The following is a 13,309-nucleotide window of genomic DNA, read 5'->3' on the forward strand; positions in this document are numbered from 1 at the left end:
TGTCCAATTTAAAAGAATATATAAATATATGGAGATGGAATGAAACAAAGGCGGAAAGCATGTTAAATAAATTTGGGTCGGGACTATGACAATGAAACCATATTACAATACTCTGCAAGTGCCCACAAAGGGAATACGTTCCTATATAGTCCATAGTGTAGCATGCACGTGTTCATAAATACTCCACTTATCTCCTGCCATACAAATAACTCTCTTTTTAATATCACAAAAGTTATAGTTTAACTAAAACACACACATTACAATAACCTACCTGTTGAGGGTAATCACCATTCTCCAGTTGAGAATTAATCAATAGCTTTGCCCCACGGTGGAGAGGAGTTGGGTCTCTCTTTTTCTACATACATACGCCATTTCTTTATCATATATATATATATATATATATATAAAAGCTTTACGTACTTATAATAATTGAAGTAAAAGAGTATAACAAACCTGCTGAGAATGGATCAAAGCCATTAAGGCAAAGGAAGTTTGAACAAGATTGGAAGAATTCCTAGGAAGAGGAATGTATTTCTTTTGCATACATGAAACGTGACTCTCTCCCCATCCACCGTCTGGACATTGAATTTTAAGAAGAAACTCCACACCTTTTCGTATGGTCGAGGAGTTATGGTATGTGTTTCCAGTTGCCACCAGTCCTTTTATAGCGAAGTATGTTGCATAAATGTGACAAACTCCCCAATTACCAAACCAAGATCCATCCTCTTTCTGCGTTTCTTCCAAATACTTTATTGCTTTACTTAAAAATGTTTCTATCTCTTTCTTTCTGTGATTTGGAAATAATTTCGTAAACAGAACAAGTGCTTGTATCGACGATGACGTGCATTCTACATATCTAATTTTACCAAAACAAAATAAATAATAATCAGTTCAATGTCATTTATTCGTATGTAATATTTTTTAAGTAATATTATTAAATTGTCTACTTACTCCCGCTCCAATACGGTGTATTCTAAGAATTCCACTGGATTCAATAGCTGAAAAATAATTATATTAATTAGTTATGATTTATTATGTATTTAAGTATTGCTTCACAAAATAGTTATATATGGAATAAGCTACCTCAAACCACGATGGTACAGCTCCGTTAGGCTCCCAAGCTGAGACTCCACCATTTTTTGCCTATTTATTTCACAACAAAATTCGGCAATTCATCCTTAAGTTAACAAGAAAAAGATAATTATAAGGCAAATTCGAATTACAATCCTTACTTGGAGGGATAGTATGAAATTGACCGCTTCGAAAAACCATTGTGGTTCCATTGGATCTCCTACGATGTTGGAAGGCATCGTCGAAAATCTCAAACAACACTGGCACGTCATTTATATATATATATATATATATATATGAGAAATTAGTAATTTAATATTTTTTTTTGAAACTATGAAAATAAAATAAAATACCAGTAAATTTTCTGCGGTACAGTCAGAAATTTGCCATCCATGATCTCGATCAGAGAATGTCCAACTTCCTTTTGATATGTGACGATACATATTTCGAAAATCACCGGAAGGATTCTCTCTAACCTTTATATGAATATACATTAAAATAATATAACAAATATTTATTCAAATTATAAAATTTTAGTACCTGGGATTGTTTAATGAAAGTATGCCCTTTCTTAAGTGTCTCCGAATTTTCATGGTAGAGATTTGTGGCAAGCATTGCTTGAATGGCAAAAGCAACGTCCCATGATTGACTACCATAACTCTGCTCGTGTGTGTATATATGGTAAAGATGAAAGATAATATTTATTTATTTATAAATGAGTAAAATATTTAATAATTGGTAAAACATACTTGCATCTTCATTCCATCTTCACCCATCCATAAGTAATCTTTGATTCTAGCAACATGTTTCCTATAAGCTTCCCCATTAGGATCATCAACCCAACAAGCAAGTGTAAGCAATGGCTGCATGTTCAAAACCCCAACACCATATTAGCTCAATTACATTTATTCATATAATATCATTAACTATAATGGTAATAATAAAAGAAAAAAGAAGTATGAAATTCACCTTTTCAACGCATCCAATTGTAATGTAATGACTATGATGATCTTCATAATCAATATGACATTTAGCTATTTGAAGGGCTCTATTTCTTATGGTTTTAAAAGCCCAACTATTAAGAATGGGTTCTCCAATGTATTGAAGAGCATCCCATGCAAGCTTCTGAAATAATGAACGTTCAAAGCATTTGTCTTCCTACATCATCATGTCCAATTCAAACAAAGTAATCAAAGTCTCATACCTAATATGAAATGGAAATTATCAATTTTTATACCTTTTGAAAGGATGAATATTGATTTGTGGGTAGAAATTCTATAATTCCTTTACTCATATATTGTTATAGGGAGGGTTGAATGGTTTAGGAGCATACCTTTGCACAATAATGGCGCGTTGGACTCCATTTAATGTGGTTATAAGGTTGAGTATAGATTTCTTGACGTAATTGAAGAATGAGAGGTGTGAGGGATCCAACGAACCTCTTCCCAAATAAATATGTCATAGGAAGAAGTGTCAATCTAGAATGGCAAAACAAATTTCTAGGAATGAAAGGAAGTAATTTTCCTAACAGCCAAAATTCCGGAGGCATAGGATTCGCTCCCTCCCACTCGTAAACTCCCAGAATCTACAAAGTTAAATTATAAGTTTAGTTCGTTAAGTTTGAGTTACGCCATTTCAAATAAAATAGTATAGACGTATATAAATAGTACTAACCGAGAGCCAAATCTTTCCCCAGGAAGGTATATAAATAGCACCTCCATGATCTAGAATCCATTTTCGAGCTCTAAAACACTCATCCTTGTCAGGTTCTTCCCCCAACAAACGGAGTTGAATATAGTTAAAAACAGTGCAAAGCATACAACTTTGTCCCTCAATGTGCAATCCCCATCCACCATCTTCATTCTGATGACAATATGCATAGCGAAGGATTTCCTTTCGGTGTTCTTCTGAGAATACGATGTGGAGATGTCCCGTAATATACAACGAAAATACCTGAAAAGGAAAGGGTAATATTGTGGTAGAATTATATAAGATAAAATGAATAGAAAGAGGAAGAGTACCAATGGAGGGAAATAAAACATAGGGCCAGCGTTTTCAGCAGGCCAATGGCCGTGAGGGCTTTGTAAGGCTGCAAAGAAATTGGTGGCTCTTCTCAGTGCAATGGTCACTGTTTCCTTCTTAATTATTGCTACTTTCTTGTCCTCATCTACTACGTCCTCCACTCTCATTATTGGAATTGTTTGCTTGAAATTTCGCTCTCTTAGAAACTGTATGGAGGATGTATTCAATCACTTATTTAAATACGCATTTATTGATAAAGTAGACCAAATAAATATGTGTCTAGTTCCTTCCAAATTTTACATTTAATGATGAAGTTGACTAAATTTACTGAAAGTTTTAAATTTGGGTTAAATTAATAAAAGTATTTTACAATTTATCTAAAAAGTCTCAAAATAATATTTTTAAACTTAAAAAAATGGTTAATTTTAGATGGATTAAATTAATAGTTTAACTTTAAAAATTACCTTTAAACATTTTTTTAAATTTTATGAACATCTTATTAAAAATACTCCCAATCTTTTAAAATTAATATTAAAAGGTTAAAAGATGGGATATTAATACTATTTTTAAAATTTCATGAATATTTTTTTAGATATAGTTTTAAAATCATTTTAAACTCGTACTAATGTTAAGTTTAATATCTTTTTAAACCTATCGATCTATTTTTTATGTCATAAAAAGAAAAAACTAAACCCAAAACAAATTTAGATTTAGGAAAGTAAAATATGATTATTAAAGTTAAAAGCTTAAAATTGATAAACATTTGAAATGATTTATATCCTAATTACAATCAAACCTGAAATTTCCAAAATAGATCACTGCTACATTGGACTTTAAAGCGATTCTGATAATAATTTTGGCGGGCTTCTTCCACTTCAGCTCGTTCTTGTGGAGTGCCATCATCAGGCTCGAAGTCCCACGTTTGTCGTCCCATGAAATTGTTGGAACTGAATAAGTACGGGTCGTTTCCTCCTTCTCCCAACTTAAGTCTCCACATTTTCACTCTCTCAATTGTGCCTTTTGCACACAAATGTCTTTTTTGCATATATAGACGAGGGAATTACTTTATTGTTCATCGGTCTTGTCAATGTCAATAAATTTTTACATGAAATTAAGTGAGAAAAGTGGAAGAATTTTTACATGAAATTAAGTGAGAAAAGTCGATACTTCCCGACAGAAAATTTCGATGAGTAATTTAAACTTATTTAGAAGTGTTAAGATGTTTATAATATTAACTTATTCTCTAATATTTATATAAACATCATAATTTTATGTGGAATGTGTAACAAAATTTTTAATCTCATATCATTTACTACCTACATTCACCTTACAACATTTCTAATATTCTAGGTTGTTCCTTTTGTATCAAAGAATTAAGTCCACTTTATTATTATTATTTTTTTAAAAAAAGTTCAAGTGGGAGGTTTAATTATAACAACCACCCACCACCTAATAAATTCAATGCCCAACACCCATCATTTTAATTGAATGGACAGTACTAGACTATGGCCCTCACTTATTAGTCCACGTACTATTCCAAGCTTTCATTACTTTCGAAAAATAATTTGGATCGGAATACTTTTTCGTTAGTATGTACGAATACACCATGATATTATATGCGCTCCTCTTCTTTTGTGACTTTTAGAAGCGTGAATAAGGGGTATGTAATGAGCCTGCCTAATTGAATTATGTGCGCATATGTAGAATGTGTGCAGAGCAGTAATACACATTCAACCCTTACCTGAGACCAAAAACAAGTTGTATGGAAAGATAGGACTCATCGTGATTACATGTAACTGCAGTTTACGACACCAACAGTATGACTACTTACTGAGTATTTTTACATACTCAAGTCATGACTACTTTTTTTAGGTGAAGGTAAGGTACCCATATATAGATGACGGTGTCTCTACGAGACCATGAAAATAAAGTCCGCTTAATTGTATTTTGATTGTATATTGTAGCCTTTAGGTTAAATTAGGGTGTCGCATTTCTTTTAAATTCTTGTTATTTAAATTTTGCTATTTTATTGACTCTATTGTTAGTTTAAATGATTTTACTTTATGAGCTGTGTCCACAGAAACGTTTTAGTAAACTATTTTATAGGATTTTCTAAGCATATTAGGTATGTCATGCATGCAGTAGGGACATGAGACAAAAGCATATAAAATAAAAGATAAGCTTCAAATCTCATACCGTGGCAAAAAAGACAAAAACAAAAGTAAATAAAATAAAAGATAAAAATATAGTAAATTTAAATCAAATTAAAACAAACCACACCATAGTTAAACTAAAAAAATAAATTCAACTACAAGTCGGTATTGTTCGTGTTTAATACAATTGGGGAATGCGGTTGGGATTAATTAAAAATAAAATACAAAAGATCTAAAAATACAAAGACAAGACTGACACTCTAGGACGACACCCTTTGTTCAAATGCTCCCCCACCGCCTATGGATAAAAAAAAAAAAAAAAATTGTGAGTATAAAAAATACTGAATAAGTAACCTACTTATGGACTCGATCCATTCTTATCCTAGTAAGTTACCATGGACTTTTTCAGGTCTAGTGCTCCAGCTATTTGAGTTTCACAAACCTACTTTTAAGTTTGGAGGAGGTTCACTCATTTCTAGTGTCGTTAATCTACTTAGTGTCAAATCTCATATTTAGGTTGAATTACTTTCTTGTTCTTAAACTTAGTTAGCTCCGTATCTTGGGTTGAGACATTATCTCATAAAATATGTTAGGATAATATGATAACTAGCTTGTTTGACATCCTCCATAAAAAGTTAGCTAACAACGTTTCCCACACGGTCATAGAGTCAAAGACTTGGTGCTAAAGGTATACCAGAGGAGGTAGGAGGCAAAGACTTGGATGACATCGTCACACTATTTCTAGGCCTTGTAGGCTTTCTTAACCGTCCTTGCTATTGAGATTTATTAGATCTTTAGGGCATCTAGGTGGTTTAAGTCTCATCTCGCATTTTCAGGAGGTTGGGGATTGACTTCTTTGGGCTAATTTGATCTTTGGATGCACTCAGGTCTAAACCTCTAATCGCTACTTTCTATTCTAGAATACTCGGTCTACTGAAAACGTATTGACCTAAGTTAACGTGTAAACCACTCTAGCTCTAATGCCCTAATCTTAACTTGGTCCACTTCATCCATGCTTTGGTTGGGAGATATTCCTATCTCACTTAAAGCATGGAAAACACAATCTAAACACTTCATCATAAATTGTCAAGGAGGCCTACTAGGTTCATAGAGCAGCTAGGGTGGTTTAACACGGAACCCTAGTGTACGCTTTTATGACTCCTTGAGTCTTTCTTAGTTCGGAGCACTAGGGTCTAGACCCTGTCTGCTCACAATCCTAAGGTTCTCACTCTATTGAGGTGTCCTAACCTAGGTCATCGTCTAGACAGCCTGTCTCTAGTATCCTAATTCTAGCTCTGTGCAGATAAACATGCTGCATAGGGAGAACACACAATCAATCACTTGAAGATAAACATATTAGATATTAGGCTGAAAAGTGAATACCGAGCCGAATATCCAAGAAACTGAGCCATGGAGTCGAGTCGAGCCCGAAGGGGTGCACGCTGCAGATGGTGACACAAGGTGTACTAGGGAGAAGCTGCGTGTGTAGGTCGTTTTCAGGTCGAGGCGCGGATCACGGGTTGTGGCTGCTGGTGTTTGGTCTGGCTGCAGTTTGGGCCTCGGGAGTATGGTGATCACGGGCTACAGGCCTACTAACGGGCTGGCTGCAGATGGTTTGTGTTGAAGGTAAAGTGGGTCGATTTTTCGGTTTGTTGCAAGTTGGGCTGCAGGTAGCGTATTGGACCCGAGACGTCATCTTGCTTACCAACTTCTGCAATTTTTCTCTGGCGACCTTGTCTCTCCTCTGAAATGTCGTTCTGACGTTCGGGGGATTGCTTTAGCGAAGCAGGAGCATCGGGTGGGTGTGAGACCGAGGTGGGTGCGAGAATTTCGGCGACCACACAATTTTTTTCTATGTCGTTACAGCCCTCATGTGGGTGGAAGGGTTGCACTTGAGAGACGCTACCTTGTTAGTATGTATGTGAGATCACAACCTACTATTTTCTTAGTGATGGTGTGACACTCTCCCCACATAAAATAGTCATTATCCTCGATGACTTACATTGTAGATTGTGATATAGGACATTCCACCTAGAAGAGGAATCAGGGCCTCGTAACACACTACGTGTGGAAAGATCATGAGCACTTAGAGTACGTATCATAGTACTAACAAACTTTAGAGCATGAGTATGCACTTTATGGCCCTAGAGTATTGTTCGTTTAGCAAAGGCAATTAATCAACTTTGATATTTTGGGAGGAAATTTATTATGACGATTGGGATTTGACGTTAATTGAGCATGGGATTGAGTCAGTTGGGCCTGAGTGAATGTGGGAAAGGGTTGGTAGGTTGAGATAGAAGAATTAGTTCTTAAAAAAAAAAATGCATTCGTAATTGTTTTTTTAACTCTTTACTGACCCGTTGAAATTATTAATTCAAATCATAATCATGTGTGAATATTCATTTTGATGTTTAAATATTAATTTAAATTGTAGTATGCGAATATCAATTTAAATCACTATTGGAAACGATGAGAAGAAGAGAAGCAAAAGTTGAAATGTCTTTTATATATATATGGAGATGGAATGAAACAAAAGCTAAAAGCATTGAGACTATGGCAATAAAACCTTATTACAATACTCTGCAAGTGCCCACAATGGGAATACGTTCCTATATAGTCCATAGTGTAGCATGCATGTGTTCATAAATGCTCCACCTATCTCCTGTCATACAAATAACTCTCTTTTTTAATTCACAAAAGTTATAGTTTAACCAAATCACACATAACGATAACCAACCTGTTGAGGGTAATCACCATTCTCCAGTTGAGAATTAATTAATAGCTTTGCTGCACGGTGAAGAGGAGTTGGATCTCTCTTTTCCTACATACATACGCCATTTCTTTATTATATATATATATATATATAAAAGCTTTACATACTAATTGAATTTAAAGAGTAAAACAAACCTGCTGAGAATGGATCAAAGCCATTAAAGCAAAGGAAGTTTGAACAAGATTGGAAGAATTTCCAGGAAGCGGAATGTATTTCTTTTGCATACATGAAATGTGACTCTCTCCCCACCCACCGTCCGGACATTGAATTTTAAGAAGAAATTCTACACCTCTTCTTAGTGTTGAGGAATTATTGTAAGTGTTTCCCGTTGTCACTAATCCTTTTACAGCGAAGTATGTTGAGTAAGTGTAACAAATTCCCCAATATCCATGCCATGATCCATCCTCTTTCTGAGTTTCTTCCAAATACTTCACTCCTTTACTTAAAAACGTTTTTATCTCTTTCTTTCTATGATTCGGAAATAGCTTCCTAAACAGAACAAGTGCCTGTATCGCCGATGACGTGCATTCTACATATCTAATTTTACCCATTCCATGATTTATCAGAACATAAACAAAACAAATAATAATAATCAGTCCAATGCAATGTATCTTCGTGTAATATTATTAGATTGTCTACTTACTCGAGCTCCAATATCGTGTATTCTAAGAATTCCACTGGATTCAATAGCTGAAAAGTTTAAGATACAACAAAATAATCCTATTAATTAATTGTTATGATTTATCAAAGAATAACTCTCAAATAAGGCCTTAGGTACCTCAAACCACGATGGTACACCTCCGGTAGGCTCCCAAGCTGAGACTCCACCATTTTTTGCCTATTTATTTCACAACAAAATTCACCAATTCATCGTTAAGTTGACATGAAAAAGATAATTCTAAGGTAAATTCGAACTTGCAATCCTTACTTGAAGGGATAATATGATATTGACCGCTTCGAAAAACCATTGTAGTTCCATTGGATCTCCTACTATGTCGGAAGGCATGGTCGAAAATATCAAACAACACTGACATGTCATTTATATAAATGTATGAGATTAGTAAATTGATTTAAGCTTTAATATCTTTTTTATGGAAACTATGAAAATAAAATAAAATACCAGTAAGTTTTCTGCAGTAGAGTCAGAAATTTGCCATCCATGATCTCGATCAGAGAATGTCCAACTTCCTTTTGATATGTAACGATACATACTTTGAAAATCACCCGAAGGATTCTCTCTAACCTTTATATGAGTATATATTAAAATAATATAAACAAATATTTATTTAAATTAAATAATTTTAGTACCTGTGATTGTTTAATGAAGTCATGTCCTTTTTTAAGTGTCTCTGAAAATTCGTGGTGAAGATTTGTTGCAAGAACCGCTTGAATGGAAAAAGCAACATCCCATGATTGACTACCATAACTCTGCTCATGTATGTATGTATGACAAAATCGAAAGATAATATTTATTTATTTATAAATTAGTCAAATATTGAATGATGGGTAAAACATACTTGCATCTTCATTCCATCTTCAGCAATCCATAAGTAATCTTTGATTCTAGCAACATGTTTCTTGTAAGCTTCCCCATTAGGATCATCGACCCAACAAGCAAGTGTGAACAATGGCTGCATGTTCAATACCCCTCCACCATATTAGCTCAATTATATTTATTAATGTAATATTATTATCTATAATTATGACCTAAAAGAAAAAAGAAGTATGAAATTAACCTTTTCAATGCATCCAATTGTAATGTAATGACTGTTATGATCTTCATAATCAATATGACGTTTAGCTATTTGAAGGGCTCTATTTCTTATTGTTTTAAAAGCCCAACTATTAAGAATGGGTTCTCCAAAGTATTGAAGAGCATCCCATGCAAGCTTCTGAAATAAAGACGTTCAAAGCATTTGTCTTCCTACATCATCATGTCCAATTCAATCAAAGTAATCAAAGTCTCATACCGTACAAATCTCAAACCTTTTGAAAGGTTGAATATTGATTTGTTCTTTACTCGTGCATTGTTGTTGTAGAGAGGGTTGAATGGTTTAGGAGCGTACCTTTGCACAATAATGACGAGTTGGACTCCATTTAATGTGATTGTATGGCTGAGTATAGATTTCTTGACGTAATTGAAGAATGAGAGGTGTGAGGGGTCCAACAAATCGCTTCCCATATAAATATGACATAGGAAGAAGTGTCAATCTAGAATAGCAAAACAAAGTTCGAGGAATGAAAGGAAGTAATTTCCCTAACAACCAAAACTCTGGAGGCATAGGATTTGTTCCCTCCCACTCGTAAACTCCCAGAATCTACATAGTTACATTATAAGTTTAGTTCCTTAAACTTGAGTGATGTCATTTCAAATGAAATAGTATAGACGTATATATATAGTACTAACCGAGAGCCAAATCTTTCCCCAGGAGGGTATGTAAAGAGCACCTCCATGATCGAGAATCCATTTTCGAGCTCTAAAACACTCATCCTTGTCAGGTTCTTCTCCCAACAAACGGAGTTGAATATAGTTAAAAACAGTGCAAAACATACAACTTTGTCCCACAATGTGCAATCCCCATCCACCATCTTCATTCTGATGACAATATGAGTAACGAAGGATTTCCTTTCGGTGGTGTTCTGAGAATATGATGCGGAGATGTCCCGTAATATACAACGAAAATACCTGAAAAGAAAAGGGTAATATTGTGGTAGAAGTATATAAGATAAAATGAATAGAAAAAGGAAGAGTACCAGTGGAGGGAAATAAAACATAGGGCCAGCGTTTTCAGCAGGCCAATGGCCGTGGGGGCTTTGTAAGGCTGCAAAGAAGTTGGTGGCTCTTCTCAGTGCAATGCTCGCTGTTTCCTTATCTATTACATCCTCCACTCTCACTATTGGAATTGTTTGCTTGAAATTTCGCTCTCTCAGAAACTGATCCTCACAAAAGAAGTGTCCCTTCAAACACTTATTTAAATACACATTTATTGATAAAGTAGACCAATCAAATATATGTCTACTTCCTTCCAAATTTTACATTTAATGATGACGTAGACTGAATTTACTCATAAAGTTTTGAATTCAAAATATGAAGTAAATCCTTCATTTTACCTTCACTCATCAATAAAAATATCTACTAATTAATAAAAATATCCTTACATAAAAATTTTCAAAAACTTAAATAATATCTTTAAACTTCTGAATAATACTCTTAAAACACACACAAAAAAAACAATTCTTTAAAATGGAAAGCCATTAAAAAATATTTTTAAATTTTCAAAAGTTTTATTAATATCTTTAAACTTTTTTAAAAATTTAAACGTTTAAACTAAACTGTTTTAAAAACTTTGAAAACACCATTTAAATTTGTTTGAAAGTAAAAAATATGATGGTACCATGTTTCAAAAATATTTATGAACTTTTTTAAAATTAAAATTAAAAAGTTATAATCTATGAGGAGTTCGATAGATTTATTATTATTTTTTTTTTATAAAGTTAAAGGGTGTTAGTACTAACGAAGAAGGTTTTTTTTTTTTTTAACTTTTTAAAAAATTTGAAGGGTTTTAATGAAAGTTTTTAAAGTTTAAGGGTATTTTTTGAACACTATCAAGATTTCAAGGATATTTTTTAAGTAAACTACTAACAATTGTTGAGGATGGTTGGAAGTGAGTCTCACATTAGCTAATTTAGGGAATGATCATGAGTTTATATGTAAGGAATATCATATCATGAGAGCTTAAGCTCAAAAAGGGTGTACATTGTTCGAGGACTCCAGAGAAGGAGTTGAGTCTCGATTAAGGGGAGGCTGTTTGAGAGCTCTATGGTGTACTTTGTTCGAGGGGAGGATTATTGATGATTGTTGAGAGTGAATCCCCAGACCTTAATTAAGGGGAGGTTGTTCGACGACTCGAAATGGGTCACTTGAAATCTTAGCAAAATTTTGAATTGAGAAAAAAAAAAAATTGAATTTTATTATGAAATGGAATCTTATAAGTTCAAACATAGATGGTAAAATAAGAAGCTGAAGAAGAAGGGTTACTAAGTTCTGTTCTTCGTAAAGAATCATGTCCCTTCTAACTTCAGCTATTCAAACTCTCTTTCAAATGAGACACACATTCCATGCATGTAAAGATCATTTTAAACTCATACTAACGTTAGATTTAGTCATTTTTAAACCTATAAATCTATATTTGATTTTAGAAAATAAAAAACTTTTATAATATATAAAGAGAGGACCTGAAATCTCCAAAAGAGATCACTGTTGCATGGGACTTTGAAACGATTATGGTAATAATTTTGACGAGCCTCTTCCACTTCAGCTCGCTCTTCTGGAGTGCCATCATCGGGCTCGAAGTCCCACGTTTGTCTCCCCACAAAGTTGTTGGAGCTGAACAAGTACGGATCATCCGCTCCTTCTCCCACCGTAAGTCTCCACATTTTCACTCTCTTAATTGTGCCTTTCCATACAAATTTTTTCTACTTATATAGATGAGGGTTTTACTTTTATGTTCGTTATGTCAATGTCTTGGTAGAGAAAAAGAAAATCCAATGAATTATTAAACAAAATGAAATTAATCTAAATATTTTAAATAATTATTTTGTGATATCCCACGTTAGTGGGGAGGAAAACGAAACACCCTTTATAAGAGTGTAGAAACTTTTCCCTAAAAGACGGGTTTTAAAGCCTTGAGAAGAAGCCCGTAAGAAAAAGCTTGAAGCAGACAATATCTGTTAGCGGTAGACTTGAACCATTACCTACTTAACTTAATTTTTTTTTTCTGCGTCATGATTTTATTGCTATTTTCATTAATGTTTCCAAGTGTAACCTCTCGATATCATAGTTTTATTTGGAATGTGTAATGGGATAAAAAATTTAGTTTCTTCAAAGCACCTACTGCCTACGTATATTCTAGGTTGGTTTCTTGCGGAGCTGAAACGTAAATAAATTAAGTCCAACTTTTTTTATTTTTAAAATGGAAGGTTTAATTATAACAACTACCCACCACCTAATAAATTTAATGCCCAACACAACCATCATTTTAACTGAATCGACTTTACACGACTATGGCCCTCAATTATTAGCCCACAAATTAGTTGCATGCTTCTATTCCTTTTCAAAATAATGGGTTAAAATAACTTGCATTGGGATACTTTCGTTATAACTAGTACAAACGCTTACACTTTGATTTTATATGCGCTCCTTTCCCTCCGTGGCTTCTAGAAGTGTGAGCATGCGCTACCTCATAGTCATGTCTAAAAGGTATGTAACGAGTTTTTCTAATGGGTTCAT

At 33.9% G+C, this 13,309-nt stretch overlaps 2 protein-coding genes across 5 annotated transcripts; both read right to left on the minus strand.

Annotated features, from left to right (window-relative positions):
* Positions 1–4,098, minus strand: LOC111450753 (lupeol synthase-like). Of its 4 annotated transcripts, XM_023091020.1 has the most exons (14): positions 3,890–4,098; positions 3,093–3,299; positions 2,746–3,024; positions 2,405–2,656; positions 2,041–2,229; positions 1,821–1,934; positions 1,612–1,731; positions 1,425–1,547; positions 1,233–1,331; positions 1,084–1,143; positions 952–998; positions 454–856; positions 272–355; positions 1–194 (listed from the first exon to the last, which is right to left on the minus strand). In XM_023091020.1, the coding sequence occupies exons 1-14, from the start codon at positions 4,088–4,090 to the stop codon at positions 84–86; spliced, it is 2,289 nt and encodes a 762-aa protein (XP_022946788.1). In that variant the 5' UTR covers positions 4,091–4,098; the 3' UTR covers positions 1–83. The 4 variants fall into 4 exon arrangements, with proteins under 4 accessions (XP_022946788.1, XP_022946792.1, XP_022946791.1 ...); XM_023091024.1 differs by lacking the exon at positions 3,093–3,299; XM_023091023.1 differs by lacking the exon at positions 1,612–1,731.
* Positions 4,099–7,786: 3,688 nt separating this feature from the next.
* Positions 7,787–12,456, minus strand: LOC111450754 (beta-amyrin synthase-like). The gene is given in 15 exon segments (XM_023091026.1): positions 7,787–7,908; positions 7,984–8,067; positions 8,154–8,556; positions 8,663–8,709; positions 8,798–8,857; positions 8,948–9,046; positions 9,140–9,262; positions 9,328–9,447; positions 9,537–9,650; positions 9,756–9,916; positions 9,919–9,943; positions 10,086–10,337; positions 10,427–10,705; positions 10,774–10,953; positions 12,256–12,456. Coding segments are annotated over 15 exon segments (2,259 nt in total). The 3' UTR covers positions 7,787–7,797.
* Positions 12,457–13,309: the final 853 nt, after the last annotated feature.

This window comes from Cucurbita moschata, unplaced genomic scaffold (assembly GCF_002738365.1).
Source record: "Cucurbita moschata cultivar Rifu unplaced genomic scaffold, Cmos_1.0 Cmo_Scf00012, whole genome shotgun sequence".
Taxonomy (NCBI): Eukaryota; Viridiplantae; Streptophyta; class Magnoliopsida; order Cucurbitales; family Cucurbitaceae; genus Cucurbita; species Cucurbita moschata.